General features: G+C 33.3%; 1 protein-coding gene across 5 annotated transcripts in view; it reads left to right on the forward strand.

Moving 5' to 3' along the window:
* The window catches only part of Dym (dymeclin), a 356427-nt gene that overhangs the window by 128190 nt on the left and 215240 nt on the right, over positions 1-12997 (forward strand). For all 5 annotated transcript variants that reach the window (XM_026393752.2, XM_026393749.2, XM_026393748.2 and 2 more), the window contains one exon: positions 12109-12291. In XM_026393752.2, the coding sequence (XP_026249537.2) occupies positions 12109-12291 (183 nt within the window). The remainder of the gene's footprint in view (positions 1-12108; positions 12292-12997) is intronic.

A 12997-nucleotide genomic window follows, 5' to 3' on the forward strand; every position in this document is an offset into this window, starting at 1 on the left:
AAGCATAAAGAAAGGGGCAAAATGCCTAGGTGAGATTGTTACTCTGGGGAATCAAGAAACACTGCAGTGTCATGATGAGTGGAAGCTAGAAGAGCCAACAAACAAAAGAACAGAAACACAGTTGTGCTTTTCTTTTGGATCTGGGATTCTTGGAAGATGATGAAGAATGGGAGAGAAATCTGGATAAATGGTTTGAGGTTAGCTGCATTATAAACCAAAAATCCTATTCCCCGAAGCAAAAAGATTGGGCATAGGCATTTGTATCCCAGGTACTGAAGATCTATTCTATGGCAAATTTCAGACTGATTACAAATTCCCAGCTGAGGCAGGGGCTCCCATCATTATTTTGGAGTAGAAGAGACAATGAGGGAAGGCAGTGGTTGGTTGAGTGCATCCACTTGAGTGTTAGAACAACAGGCATGCAGATCTGCATAGCTCTGTTTGGTGAGTAAGGAGCTTAACTCTTTGAGCTTCAATTTCTTTATCTGTAAAACCATAGTGAGATTTAAATGATAATTTGGATCATCACTGAATGACAGATGTTGCTATTTTCCTTCTCCTTTACATTTCTTTTTAACATTTCATTCCCCTTTCCTTGAGTATAGTGACCTTTAAACTTCATCGATTATCTGTCCTATCAATATAGCACTTTTAAACAATCCCGATTTAAGGGAATGGATTTAAGAATTATGTAATACATTGTTATGCTAATATATACAAAAGACATCTATAAATTGGCATTTTTAAAAAGATAAGGTTAAATAAAAAGTTCAAAGTATTTAACATTGTGTTTATTAACAAATCTTTTTGATGTAAAATTATTAATTGTCTAGGTAAGTTTTAATATTTTGCTAATTACAATGGCTTCAAAGTGTCATTATTTAATGTCTCAAGAAAGTATTTTATATTCATGTTCATTGTTAATAATGATGGATATAAATCTATATTTCAGAGAGTCTTTGTAATGGATGGGGGAGTAGTTTTCTTCAGAGATCTGACTCATTTTTTCTTTGTTTTTAACTTGCAACATGACTAACAGAGTCTACACAGGTTGCAGATGGGTCAACTCTGCTGGTGTGTGTGTGTGTGTGTGTGTGTGTGTGTGTGTCCTTGTTGTTTGCTTGTATTTGGATCATTAATATATACTTTTAAATCTGTGATTTCTTTGCAAGAAAGTTTTAGAACAGTTGTATGCTTCCATTATTTTTAAATTGAATTTATGACAGTTTGTTTATATATGTGCAGTACTGAGAATTGAACCCAGTGCCTCACACATGCTACGCCAGTGCTCTACCACTGAGCCTCAACCCCAGCCCAGTCAGTTTAGCTGAACCTATGTAACATTGTAAGCACACTAAACCACAATGTATCACTATATGGAAAGAGAAAGAATGAGCAAGTGCCTCTGTCCTCCCCGTTGCACAGCAGGCTCCCATACTTCTCTCAGGAAACCTGGTGTATCACACATGACCATGACTTCCTGGAAGAAGGATTGAGTATCAGTCTGGGTGATGCATACTGCTAAAACTTAGCTTTTGCTAAGTTCTCAGATGAAATTGAGGTTTTTGATTCTCTCACTTGAGAGATGACTAGTGTCAGAATGTGTTTATTAACTTGTTTGCTGAGTTGAATTGACTGCTCAGGATATTTTTTTTTTTATTTCTTGAATACTTTAAGAGCATTCCTTTCTGCCATGTTCACTCTTACTTGCATATTATACATTTAATGCATTCTTTCATTTGCTGACGGTTTTATGTCTTGGGAACCTTCTGGAATCATTCATTTGAAATCCTCTTTTTCAAATATTTATGTGTGGCCTCTCATTTCAAAGATTCTGATTTCCCATTGCCTCCCAAGCTCTTGTCTGTCCATGGAGATGACATTGCAGTTGCTGTGTTTAAGGCCTGGAACACTTTTCTTGATAACTGTGTCTTTCTTCTTGGTATTATTAATAACATCAGAGCTTTGGGAAGAAATTCTATCTTTCCTTGAATGTCACTTTCAACAAGGGAACAGTGCTTATGAATTCTCTTTCCTTTGGCCTATGGTAATCTTGCATGGAACCAATTCTTTTTTTAAAATTTTATTAATTTATTTATTTATTCTAATTTATTATACATGACAGCAGAATGCATTTCAGTTCACATAAATGTATTCATTTGTGTACTATTTCTCTGGTTGTACACAAAGTAGAATCATAGTATTTGTGTCTTCATACATGTACCTAGGGTAATGATGTCCATCTCATTCCACCATCTTTCCTACACCCATGGCCCCTCCCTTCCCCTCCCTCCCCTTTGCCCTACCCAAAGTTCCTCTATTCCTCCAGTGCCCCCTCCCCAACCCCCATTATGGATCAGCATCCACTTATCAGCCTTTGGGTTTTTGGTATTGGTTTACTTCACTTAGCATGATATTCTGCAACTCTATCCATTTACCTGCAAATGCCATGATTTTATTCTCTTTTAGTGCTGAATAATATTCCATTGTGTTTATATACCACAGTTTCTTTATCCATCCATCTACTGAAGGGCATCTAGGTTGATTCCAAAATTTAGCTATTGTGAATTGTGCTGCTGTAAACATTGACGTGGCTGTGTCCCTGTTTTATGCAGTTTTTAAGTCCTTTGAGTATAAACTGAGGAGTGGGATAGCTGGGTTAAATGGTGGTTCCAAGTTTTCTAAGGGGAACCAATTGTTAATTACCAGAAAAGTGGCATTGGAGACCTAAGTAGAAAAACATGACAGTTACTGAAGGTAGGAGTAAATTACCTCTGCAGTCATTTGGTTTATATTTATGCCTTTGCAAGTGAAACTTACATGTTATTGTAAACAATTAGTCTAGGATTTTACTGTGTAGAAACTTTTATCTGTAGATTTCAAATTTGTCCTTTTTTGTTTACTAGTACTATTAAAATTAATGAGTTTATTTTGTATGTTTTTGATATGTGAAAATCACACATTAATCTAGGTTGTTCCTTACAAATCATATATGATTTAGATTTTAGTTTTGATTTTGTGAAGGGAATTTTATATGAATATTTTTACATAAGACAAAAATATCAGTCTGCAAAAATGCAAAATTAAAAAAATATTTATTTTCCTCCTATTTAATGTAATATCAAAAATTGGTTTGATCCTGTCTGGGGCACAAAGGAATTAAACCATGGTGAAGAAGGGAAGTAATGTCTCAGGGAACCCATATCTGGATGGTTTTGCAAGCCACAGATGTAGGACAGCCATGGGGAGAAGAGAAGTGTGTAGTAACAACAGATGCTCTAGACACAGCAAGGTCCTGTGGTGTTCACAGATGTGGCACACTACATGCAAAATTTCCTCAGCTGAAGGAGGAGTAAATGGTTGCATTAGGTTAAACCTGATTGACTTACGTTTCTCTTTCATCACTAACACACCAAAGTGTTATGTTCTGTTGGGGTACCTCATTGTTAATAGATGTAAGGGTGGACTGCTGTTGCCAGGTTAATGACTGTGTATCATGGGACAGGGCGTGTTTTGTCTCTTGTGGTTGTGTGTAATAGTCCTCTCTTATCTGTAGTTTTGCTTTTCTGTGGTTTCAGTTACCTGCTATCAGTGTGATCCAAAAATATTAAATGAAAATTTCTAGGAATAAAATATGTATGTTTTCTCCCCATAAGCTATCAGTTCTTTTTTTTTTTTTGTAGTGGTTGTACTAATTTATTTTTTTTCTTTTTTTTATTATCTATTTTTTTACTATCAGTTCTTTTATTGTCAAATTTTGTATCTTTTGAATAGCTTCTATTACAGTATATTCTTATAATTGTTCTATTTTATTAGTAGTGATTATTGCTTATTTCTTACTCTGCCTAATTCACAAACTCTATCATAGGCAGGCAGGCGTAGTTTAAAAAAAAAAAAGTCTATACAAAGTTTGATCTACCTATGGTTTCAGGCTTCCACTGTGGGTCTTGGAAGGCACCCCATGGAAATGGGGCACTGCTCTACACTGTTAGATATTTAGTGGCTGATATTTACCAAACTTCAACATGTCTGCAACAACCATGATTTTGTTTTATGTAACTTGAATTCTAATACTTATTTCACTGTTTCAAAATTTTAAGCATATTATTTACTTTATCCTTATGTTAAGTGACAAAGTCCTTAAAATTTTTTGCTTTGGAGATGCTAATTGTATATCTTTCTAATATACATAACAATTATAGATTTTTTAAAAGTTTTCCTGTGCCACACTTAACCATCCCTCATATCACCAGTGGTTCTTTTACCAGTTTGGGAAAACTCTGTAGAGGATGACATTGGGACATAATGAATAAAGTTACTGGAAACGAGGAGGAGCTGTCTGTCCTGGGTGCTCAGTGCCCTTTCCTGTTTTGTAGAACATGATTAATTTGCTTATTTTTGCATATGTGTATGACATAGGATTTATCTCCAAGTACACAAAATTTCTTATTTGTTTCTTTTTATATTTTACATTTTAATATAAGTCCAGCTCATCTAAGGTTCTCATGAATGTTTATTTTAAGGGTGTGAAAAAAAATGAGTTCTATTACCTCTCATTGTTTTTTATTTTTGAAAACAGGTATCAGTCATCATAATTACTGAATTATGTATATTTTAAAAACATTTAACAATTGTTCTGTTTTCTATTCTTAAAGGAATTAAACTTTAAAAAAGTTCCATATGGCTTATATTATGCAGATTATAAGTCAGAGATCCTGACAGATTTCAAACTACAAAGGTGGATAAACTATTTTACTGTGCTATGAATTTAAAAAAAAAAACAGATTTCTTTGTTCCTTTATAATGTGTTTTCTCTCTCTTTCTCTCTTTTGAGATGGTCAAAGCATTCCTTTTAGGAGACAGAATGGGGGTAGTAATATGTTGTTTTGTGTTAGGAAAATTGAATTTGACTCAAAACTGTTTTAGGAACTAGCAATCACCAGATATTTCAAGAGTGATTTAAATGTAAACACATGTAAAAAGTGAAACTATTAGTGACCTTTTCCCCGATTTCCTAGCATTATATAGTCTGGCCTCAGTTCAAGATTCTGTATGTTACTGTTTTACATTTATTTTAAGCTGGCAAAAATAGTTGCTGTAAATTATACTTTCTTAACATAGAGTTGATTGTATAGAAAAGGAGGTGTTTGAGGACTGTGCTCTTTGATAAAGATAAAACATCAAGTATTTTTTTCCTCCGATGAAACCAACACTCCATTTCATGTAGAAAACATTGTTCTAAGAATTTGTTGTTATCTTTTTTCAAATTAAAATATTTATTTCTTTTACTATACAATCACTGTAATGCCATGTGAGCATTACAGTGTACCCCACCATCATCTATCATCTTAAAAGGAATGCACACTGCTTTTTTCTTTTTCTTAGTGATAAACATTGTTACATAACTGTAACGTACAGAAAAACAGAGGTAGTTTAGTTTTTAGTTCAATTAATAATTGTAAGTGAACATGTAGTCAGGTCAGATAATTCTAGCACTCCAGAAACTTCTCACACACTCTCCTAATTACTCTTCCCTCTCACCAGTGAAGAATCCACTATCTTGACTTCTAATGTTGTAGATAAGTTTTATCTGGCTGTGAACTTGATATTAATGGAATCATGTGCTATGTATTCTTTTGTGGTTGTCTTTATTTTTTAAATTTGAGATATTCATCCATATTTTTATGCAAAGTATAGTTTGTTCATTTTTATTGCAATGTATCATTTCGTTTTAAGACTATTTCATGCTTTGTTTATTCTTTGTATTACAATATGCATTTGGTTTGTTTCTAAATTTTGACTATTGTAGTAATAACACTCATACCTATCTTTGTATTAATCACCAGTGAATTGCTGGGTCCTAGTTTTGCATCATTCAACTTTAATAATTAAAATTATATAGTTTTGCTAATTATTTGCACCGGTTTTATACACTTAATAGATTATGTGAGAGTTCCAGTTGCTCCACATCCATAGCAACACTTTTGGAGAGGAGGAAGATGGAGATAGATTTACTGAAGTATAATTACAAACAGTAAAAACTTATCCTTGTGGAGCTAATAATGTACCTTGTAGTGTATAGTTCTGTTAGTTTTGCCAGAATATTCTTAACACCTTATCAACTTTTGCCTTTTAGTGTATAACACTCAGCAAAATCAAGGGTTCAAATCAAAGATCTTATGGAAACATGATTAGTTTGTGTTCCCAGTGGGAGAATGGTGCACTAAGATATGCTGCTGTGTTCTTCTCTTGGTACCAGCAATGTATGACACATACATCACATTAGTTTTCAGTGTCAGTAATTCTATTGTGCCAATTATCTTTGTAATGATACTTGATCTTCTTCATATATTATTTGTTAAAAATATTTTGTGAGTTTGGGAGATATAAAACATTACTTCATAAACACTGGTTGAAAAGCATTAAATTGAGTGATATGTTCCAGGGAATTTGGATATAAAAAATATGTGAAATTCTGCTGGAAAAATGTTAACTTTGTTGATATTCTGTGTCATATGCCTAGATTTGTAACTGAGGGTTGGTTTTCTGTCACAAGTTACTAGTTCATTCCCTCTTATTTCATCTCCTCTAAGTGTATACATTTTCACTGTGTCTATGAACAGCCTTTTAAGTTGATCATTGTGTTCATTTTAGGATGATCATTATTTTGTTGAGATGGTATACTTTTTTAAAAGATGGTTCTGATGCCTAATGCCATGAGCTAAGAGGAAGGCATAGTTTTTGTTTTTTGTGTTTTTTAAATTTTCCTCTTCCCTCCCCCTCTTCCCTACTGGGGCTCAAACCCAGGGCTTTGTGAATGCTTCTCTGGTGTTCTACCATTGAACTATACCCCCAGCTCCAAGAATAATTACTTTTTGCTTTATGTATTACAACAAATAACTGCTGTGGACCTTGAAGAATTTTTCTAAGCAAGAAAAAATAAGAAAAGAAGCGAAAGAAAAATTTTAAAAGGGAGGAAGTGAAATGACATTTTTGTTTGAACTGTATACATATAAAACCCATCAAGCAAAGGTCAGTCCTCTTCACAAGTTTCTGAGCAATTTTTTTTTTCTTCATGGATCATTATATTTAGATAACATCTCCTACCCCTCACCCCAGCAAACATACTGTAGTTCATTTGCTTATTTTTGTTATATGTCAGTGTTTCCTTTAGACTTTAAGCTACAGTGGGTAGAGCATGATTATCTTTGGTTCATCAGTTCAAATCCAGTTTCTTGCACTTTGCCCAATCTATAGCAGGTCCTGAATACACCATGAGTTGAATGTATGTATGTCAGTACACAGGCAGTTGGGGTATATTTAGAGATACGGAGTTTCATCTGTGTTTGGAGTATAGGTGATTGGGAAAATGAATTATAGAGAAGTTAAGTGATTGTCAAATATTTTTTTCCATGCAGATTTTCCTAACTAGTGGTAAATTTCTTCTGTATTTTGTCTATATCAGTGCTAAAGTCCTGATTGTGATATTGTGTTACAATTTTTTAAGATGTTACTGTTAGAGGAAATTGGGTAAAGGGTATACAGGATCCCTCTGTATGTGAATCTGCAGTTGTATATTTTTTTAATCTGCCCTCCTCATATTCTACCCAGGCTCTGTACAGTTGTCTTAAAATAAAAAGTTTTTAAAAATTATGGGCAGAAAATTTAAAATATTATTTGTAAAAAAAAAACTCTGAGGAGTAATATTCTGGAATGTTATGATACATAATTGCATTTATGATACATAATTTTCTGCAGGAAAGGTTGGGAAATGCAGCTTACATTGCTGAATCCCAGTGTGTATGTCCTTTATAGAAAGGAGGGCTTTGCCATTGTGTTTATCCTGGAACATGTATACTAACTTTTTTGGTAAAACTGTCTTCCCTTATTATTTTTCTATACTTGTATAGGAAAAGCCCAGATGTTTTGAGAGATTTTTTGGATTGTGGTGGCAACTAAAGTTGGTTCTTAGTTGTTAGAACCCTTTCTCCCTGTTGTACTAACTTCCTCAAAGTCAGAGTGGGAGGCTTTCCTTATTTGTATTTTTAGTTGTGGTGTAAAGCCCAACCCCAGCAGGCATTCCTAATCTGTTGACTGAATAGCCTCTTGTAGGTGTAGGTTGATATATCTCTAGTGGAATTTTCATCCATGGACAATAGGATAGCTGACCTATCATCTTAGTTTTCTCAAGTATGTAGATTGTTATAATATTATATCTTTTAAAATATATGAATATGACCATTTTACCAGATTTTTATAACTATTCTGATAATGTTATTTTTATAAAGTTCTGAAGGAATACTTAGTGTTTTGTAATATATTTGTTTGATGTAAGAAATTAATTTAGAAAGTAGCATGTTTACTAACATGGAAAAATAGTAATTTACCTCTGTTTCTTTAAGTCTTAAGGAAATATCATTGATTTTTTGAGTTCCATTAAAAAAATTTTTTTATAGTTGTAGATGGATAGAATTCCTTTATTTGTTTAGTTTTTTATGCTGTGCTAAGGATAGAACCCAGTGCCTCACACATTCTAGGCAAGCACTCTTCCACTGAGCTATAGTCCTAGCCCAAGTTCCATATTTTTAAAATGAGAGATCTCTTTTCCTTGATGATTATAATATTTATTAATGTTTCAGTTTGTCATTCTTCGTATTTTCATCACATTTTGAGTTTTAAGAATACATATCCTTGAGAACTTAAAAAAAAACAATAGAATCAACACTAGATTTGTTTTTTTAGTTAATTTCAGTACATTTTTGTTTGAGTTAGATAAATTTTATTTCACAACTTATTTGGAATACTCAGGGGATATAATTAAATAACTTTGGGAACCATCCTTAATATAATTTTTGGAACAGAAGAAAATACACTGTCACTTTCATTTACTTTTCTGGTGGAGTGTCCCCCCTGCCCCCAACAAGAAAGTACAGTTCCACTAAGATTCTTGGGTCATAGATCAGAGGCTTGGATCAACAAAAAGAAATGAACCTTTGGAAGAATTCTGATCCAATATCATGGGCCAGTTTAAACTACAATGTAAGCAATGGCAGGCGGCCTCATTCTCCCTATAAGGAAAGGCAACATTGCAGTTCATTAGAAAAGGAAAGTATTTTTTTCTTTTCTTTTCTTTTTTGGTGTGTGTGTAGATAGGGGAGATTCCTCATAAAATGTTAGTTTATCTGACATTACTAAGCAGCTCTCAGTCCTCTTAGAAACAATCAAAAGGGAATGGGGGAAGGAAAGTGAAGTTGTGCTTAAGTAGAGTTAATATTTTGATTTGGGAATTTGTCCAGGGATAGTCAACTCTTGGTTCTCATGGTAATGAAAATGAGCAGCTGCAAAGAGAATACAAAAACAGGAATAAAAAAAAAAAAAACTTATTTTATCTTGGAGAGCATTTTGTGATTATTTTTGTTGTGGATTGAACTTCCTAATTGTGTTTTTCTTTACTTGCAATCCTGGCACACACAGTGATGGATATAAGGGGCAGACAGTCATGGAACAACCTCTAAGTAGAAGGAAATGACCTAAAAGCTTTTTAAAAAATATTACAGATAAACAACAAACCAATCCCAGTAATTAATACTTGGCTACTGGCTATACATAAATAATTTTGATTTTCTTATTAAATTTCTTATTTCTTAACTGTTGTGGCCATTGTTTTAACTAAATGGGAATCTGTGATTTGTAGATATCAATTACTGATTTTTTTACTCAGATTTTCTTAATGAAAAGGAGGAAGTACACTACTTAACAGAAACATTTGTATCTTCCTCAATTATCTTAAAATCCTTCCTGCTTTAAAAAAAATAAAAATCCTTGCTGAGCCTCAACTCTTCTTGTGTCTCACCGAAGACTTATAGCAAATATGTCATTGGAAATTCCCTTCATATTCTTCTAGGGATCTCTGAAATTTGGTGGGGTAGGGAACTACACTCTTCCCTCATAACAGCTTGAGTTAGTAGTAAACCATTCCAGTGAATGATAGAAAAAGTCTGAGATTTGTATGCTCAAAATTCTGTAAGAAAGGATACATTGATAGGCTTTTTATGAGATAATTTAGATTGCATGAATTTAAAAACACACAGTATTAGAAAAGAGCAAATTTTCACACTAAACTGTTTATAGTGGAAAAAAAAGGGGAATAAAAAGTATCTGCCTGTGTCAGTTCAGGAGGAATAAAAATTATCAGTTGCTTATTTTGCTATGCAGTTTTTTTGATTACTTTCCAGAAACATTTAATTCCTTTGACAAAGGTGTTTTTCAAAAAATAACATCTGCCCACTGTAGTAAGTAATAAATACAGACATGTAAAATGATTCAAGTAAAATAACAAATCCATTGCCCCTCTTCTAGATAGAATGAGTGTTATATGTGTTGGTGATTTTTATTTTCCTCCAGAATTATCAGAAGTCCTTCCTCTCCTTCCTTCCCATCTTTTCTCTCTTCTTCTTCCCCTCTTTCCCCTGTCCACTCCCATTGGCTGTATCCCTAGTTCCAAAGTATATTATGTCACATTTTCTGGAGTTGTGCTTGCTATGCAAGTGGTCTACCTCTTGAGCTACTTCCCCAGCCTGAGGATATGCATTTTAAATTTTAATGAAGACTACCAAATTATCCTCTACCAAATCCTGTTTCACTTTGATTTCTTTCTGTTTACAATTTGAACTTTTGCCAATGCTGGGCGGTATAAGTCTTTTGAAAATCTTCTGTTTGCATAAAATTTTCTGTCACATAAATTCTTGTTTATATTTTGATGGCTAACATACTAAATTTTAGATTCAGTTGGGGGCAGATGTGACTTTTTTTTCAGTACTGTCTTTGTCCACAAACATGTTATGCCTTTACATTAATTTAGATCTTTTATGGCCTTCAGTCAAGTTTTGGGGTTGCTTTCCCGAAGGTCTTACTTATTTTAGTTTTATTCCTGAATAGTTTATTGTATTTTACTATTATGATTGGAATTAAATATATTCTTTTCTTTCTTTTATAAGGGTCACTTTACCACTGAGCTACATCCCCAGCATCCCGCCTCTCGAATTTCTTTAAATTTTGAGACAGGCCCTCATTACATTGCTGAGCCTGGTTTGAACTTGCAATCCTCTTGCTTTAGTGTCTTGAGCTGATGAGATTACCAGTGTGTGCCACCACACCTGGCTTGGAAAAATATATTTTCTAATTATTTATCACTATGTAAAAAAAGGCTTTGATTTTTATCTTATTGCCATAGAACTGTGTCAAAATATTCTATTAGTTATAATAGTGTGTTAGTATTGCAGTGTCAGTTGATTCTCTTTGATGTTCTAGAGCATCTTTACCCAATATAAATATAAGTCACATTTGTAAATTTCTAGTAGTCTTATTAAAAAATAAAAAGAAACACATGAAAGTAATTTTAATGATATACATTAACTCATTATATCCAAAATACATGTAAGCAGTGTTACAAAGATAATATAGTAAGATATTTTACATTCTTCTTTTTCTGTATTAAATTGTCAGAATTCATTGTATATTTTATACCCACAGCATATTGCAATTTGAACTATATTTCACATGTTCCATAAATATAAGTGGCCAGGGGGTACTCTATTGGACAGTGCACTCTAAATCGACAATCATAATGTGTGCAAATAGTGAATATTTTTTTTCCCTAACTTTTAAGAAGTCTTTTTTCCTTACCTTAATCTTGCTTGGAGTACCAGTAGTACAATGCTGATGCTGATGCTGATGGTATTAATGGGACTAGTTCATGTGTTTATAGATTTGAGCACTGTGAATTATTGGTATTAAGTTGTACGTGGAATTTTCTCATAATTATGCATATGCTTTCTTATGTAAAGAAGAATTTAGATAATTGTTAATTATCAATAATTAAGATAATTCTTAAATAATTATCTTTAATGGTTATCTATGTAGAGTTATGGAATTAGGAACTGATAGTCTTTAAAACATTTGAACAATAGAATTTTCAAATTATGAACTTGTTTTGCTCCTATAATAAAAAAGGTGTTATTTCAAATTTTAAACATTAAAAAGTGTAGAATATTGTGCAGAAATGCATAAATTATTGATGACAGCAATCCTATGTGTTTTCTCTTCAAGCTGGACTCTGGACTGTGTTCACACTAGGAGGTGTGGGCAGCAAAGCGGCTGCCTCTCCAGAGCTTTCTTCCCCTCTGGCCAACCAGAGTCTCCTGCTTCTGCTGGTGCTGGCTAACCTGACAGATGCTCCAGATGCACCCAATCCCTACAGACAGGCCATTATGTCCTTTAAGAACACACAAGGTTTGTAATGTTTTTTTCTCTGAATATTCTTTCTAATGAGATTGTTGTTCACACCATATTGTTTATGTCTTATAGATTTGGAGATGTATCAGTTTGTTATTTTCATATTGGTTAAAATTGAGAAAAACTTAGATTTTCCTGTCAATATTCTCAGGAAGGTCAAATAAATCTTAGAAGAGTGCTATGATCCTTTATATCCCTTTAAGTTTATATTTCTTTCAGAGATAACCAAACTAGCTTGTGTTTAATTTGGCCAGCTTGTCCTCCTATTAGGGATACAGAATAATAACCTATGAAACCCAAATGGTAGGTTATCTTAAATTTTCATTTAAAGTATATTCTAGTTAGAGTTTTATGGAACTAAAAATTAGATCAGAAATCAGCAAATATTAAGGAGCAGTAGCTTCACAAGGTCATGTGGTCTTTTCCTCTTAACTCTGCCATTGCAATTGAAAAGCAACCATAGATAACACAAGAAGGAACGAACTTGGCCACGTACCAGAAAATCTTTATTTCCAAAACAGATGGTGGGCTGTACTTCATTAACCCCTAAAGTAGAACATGAACAGATAGATATATTTTAAAATAGTAATCTCCTAACAAAAGGTAACATTCTACAATTCTATAGTAGCTATATTATCAAGATGTATGCAATAGATATAGAAAATATGGTACATATACACAGTGAGTTCTACTCAGCCATAAA

This window comes from Urocitellus parryii, chromosome 13, assembly GCF_045843805.1.
Source record: "Urocitellus parryii isolate mUroPar1 chromosome 13, mUroPar1.hap1, whole genome shotgun sequence".
NCBI classification, from domain to species: Eukaryota; Metazoa; Chordata; class Mammalia; order Rodentia; family Sciuridae; genus Urocitellus; species Urocitellus parryii.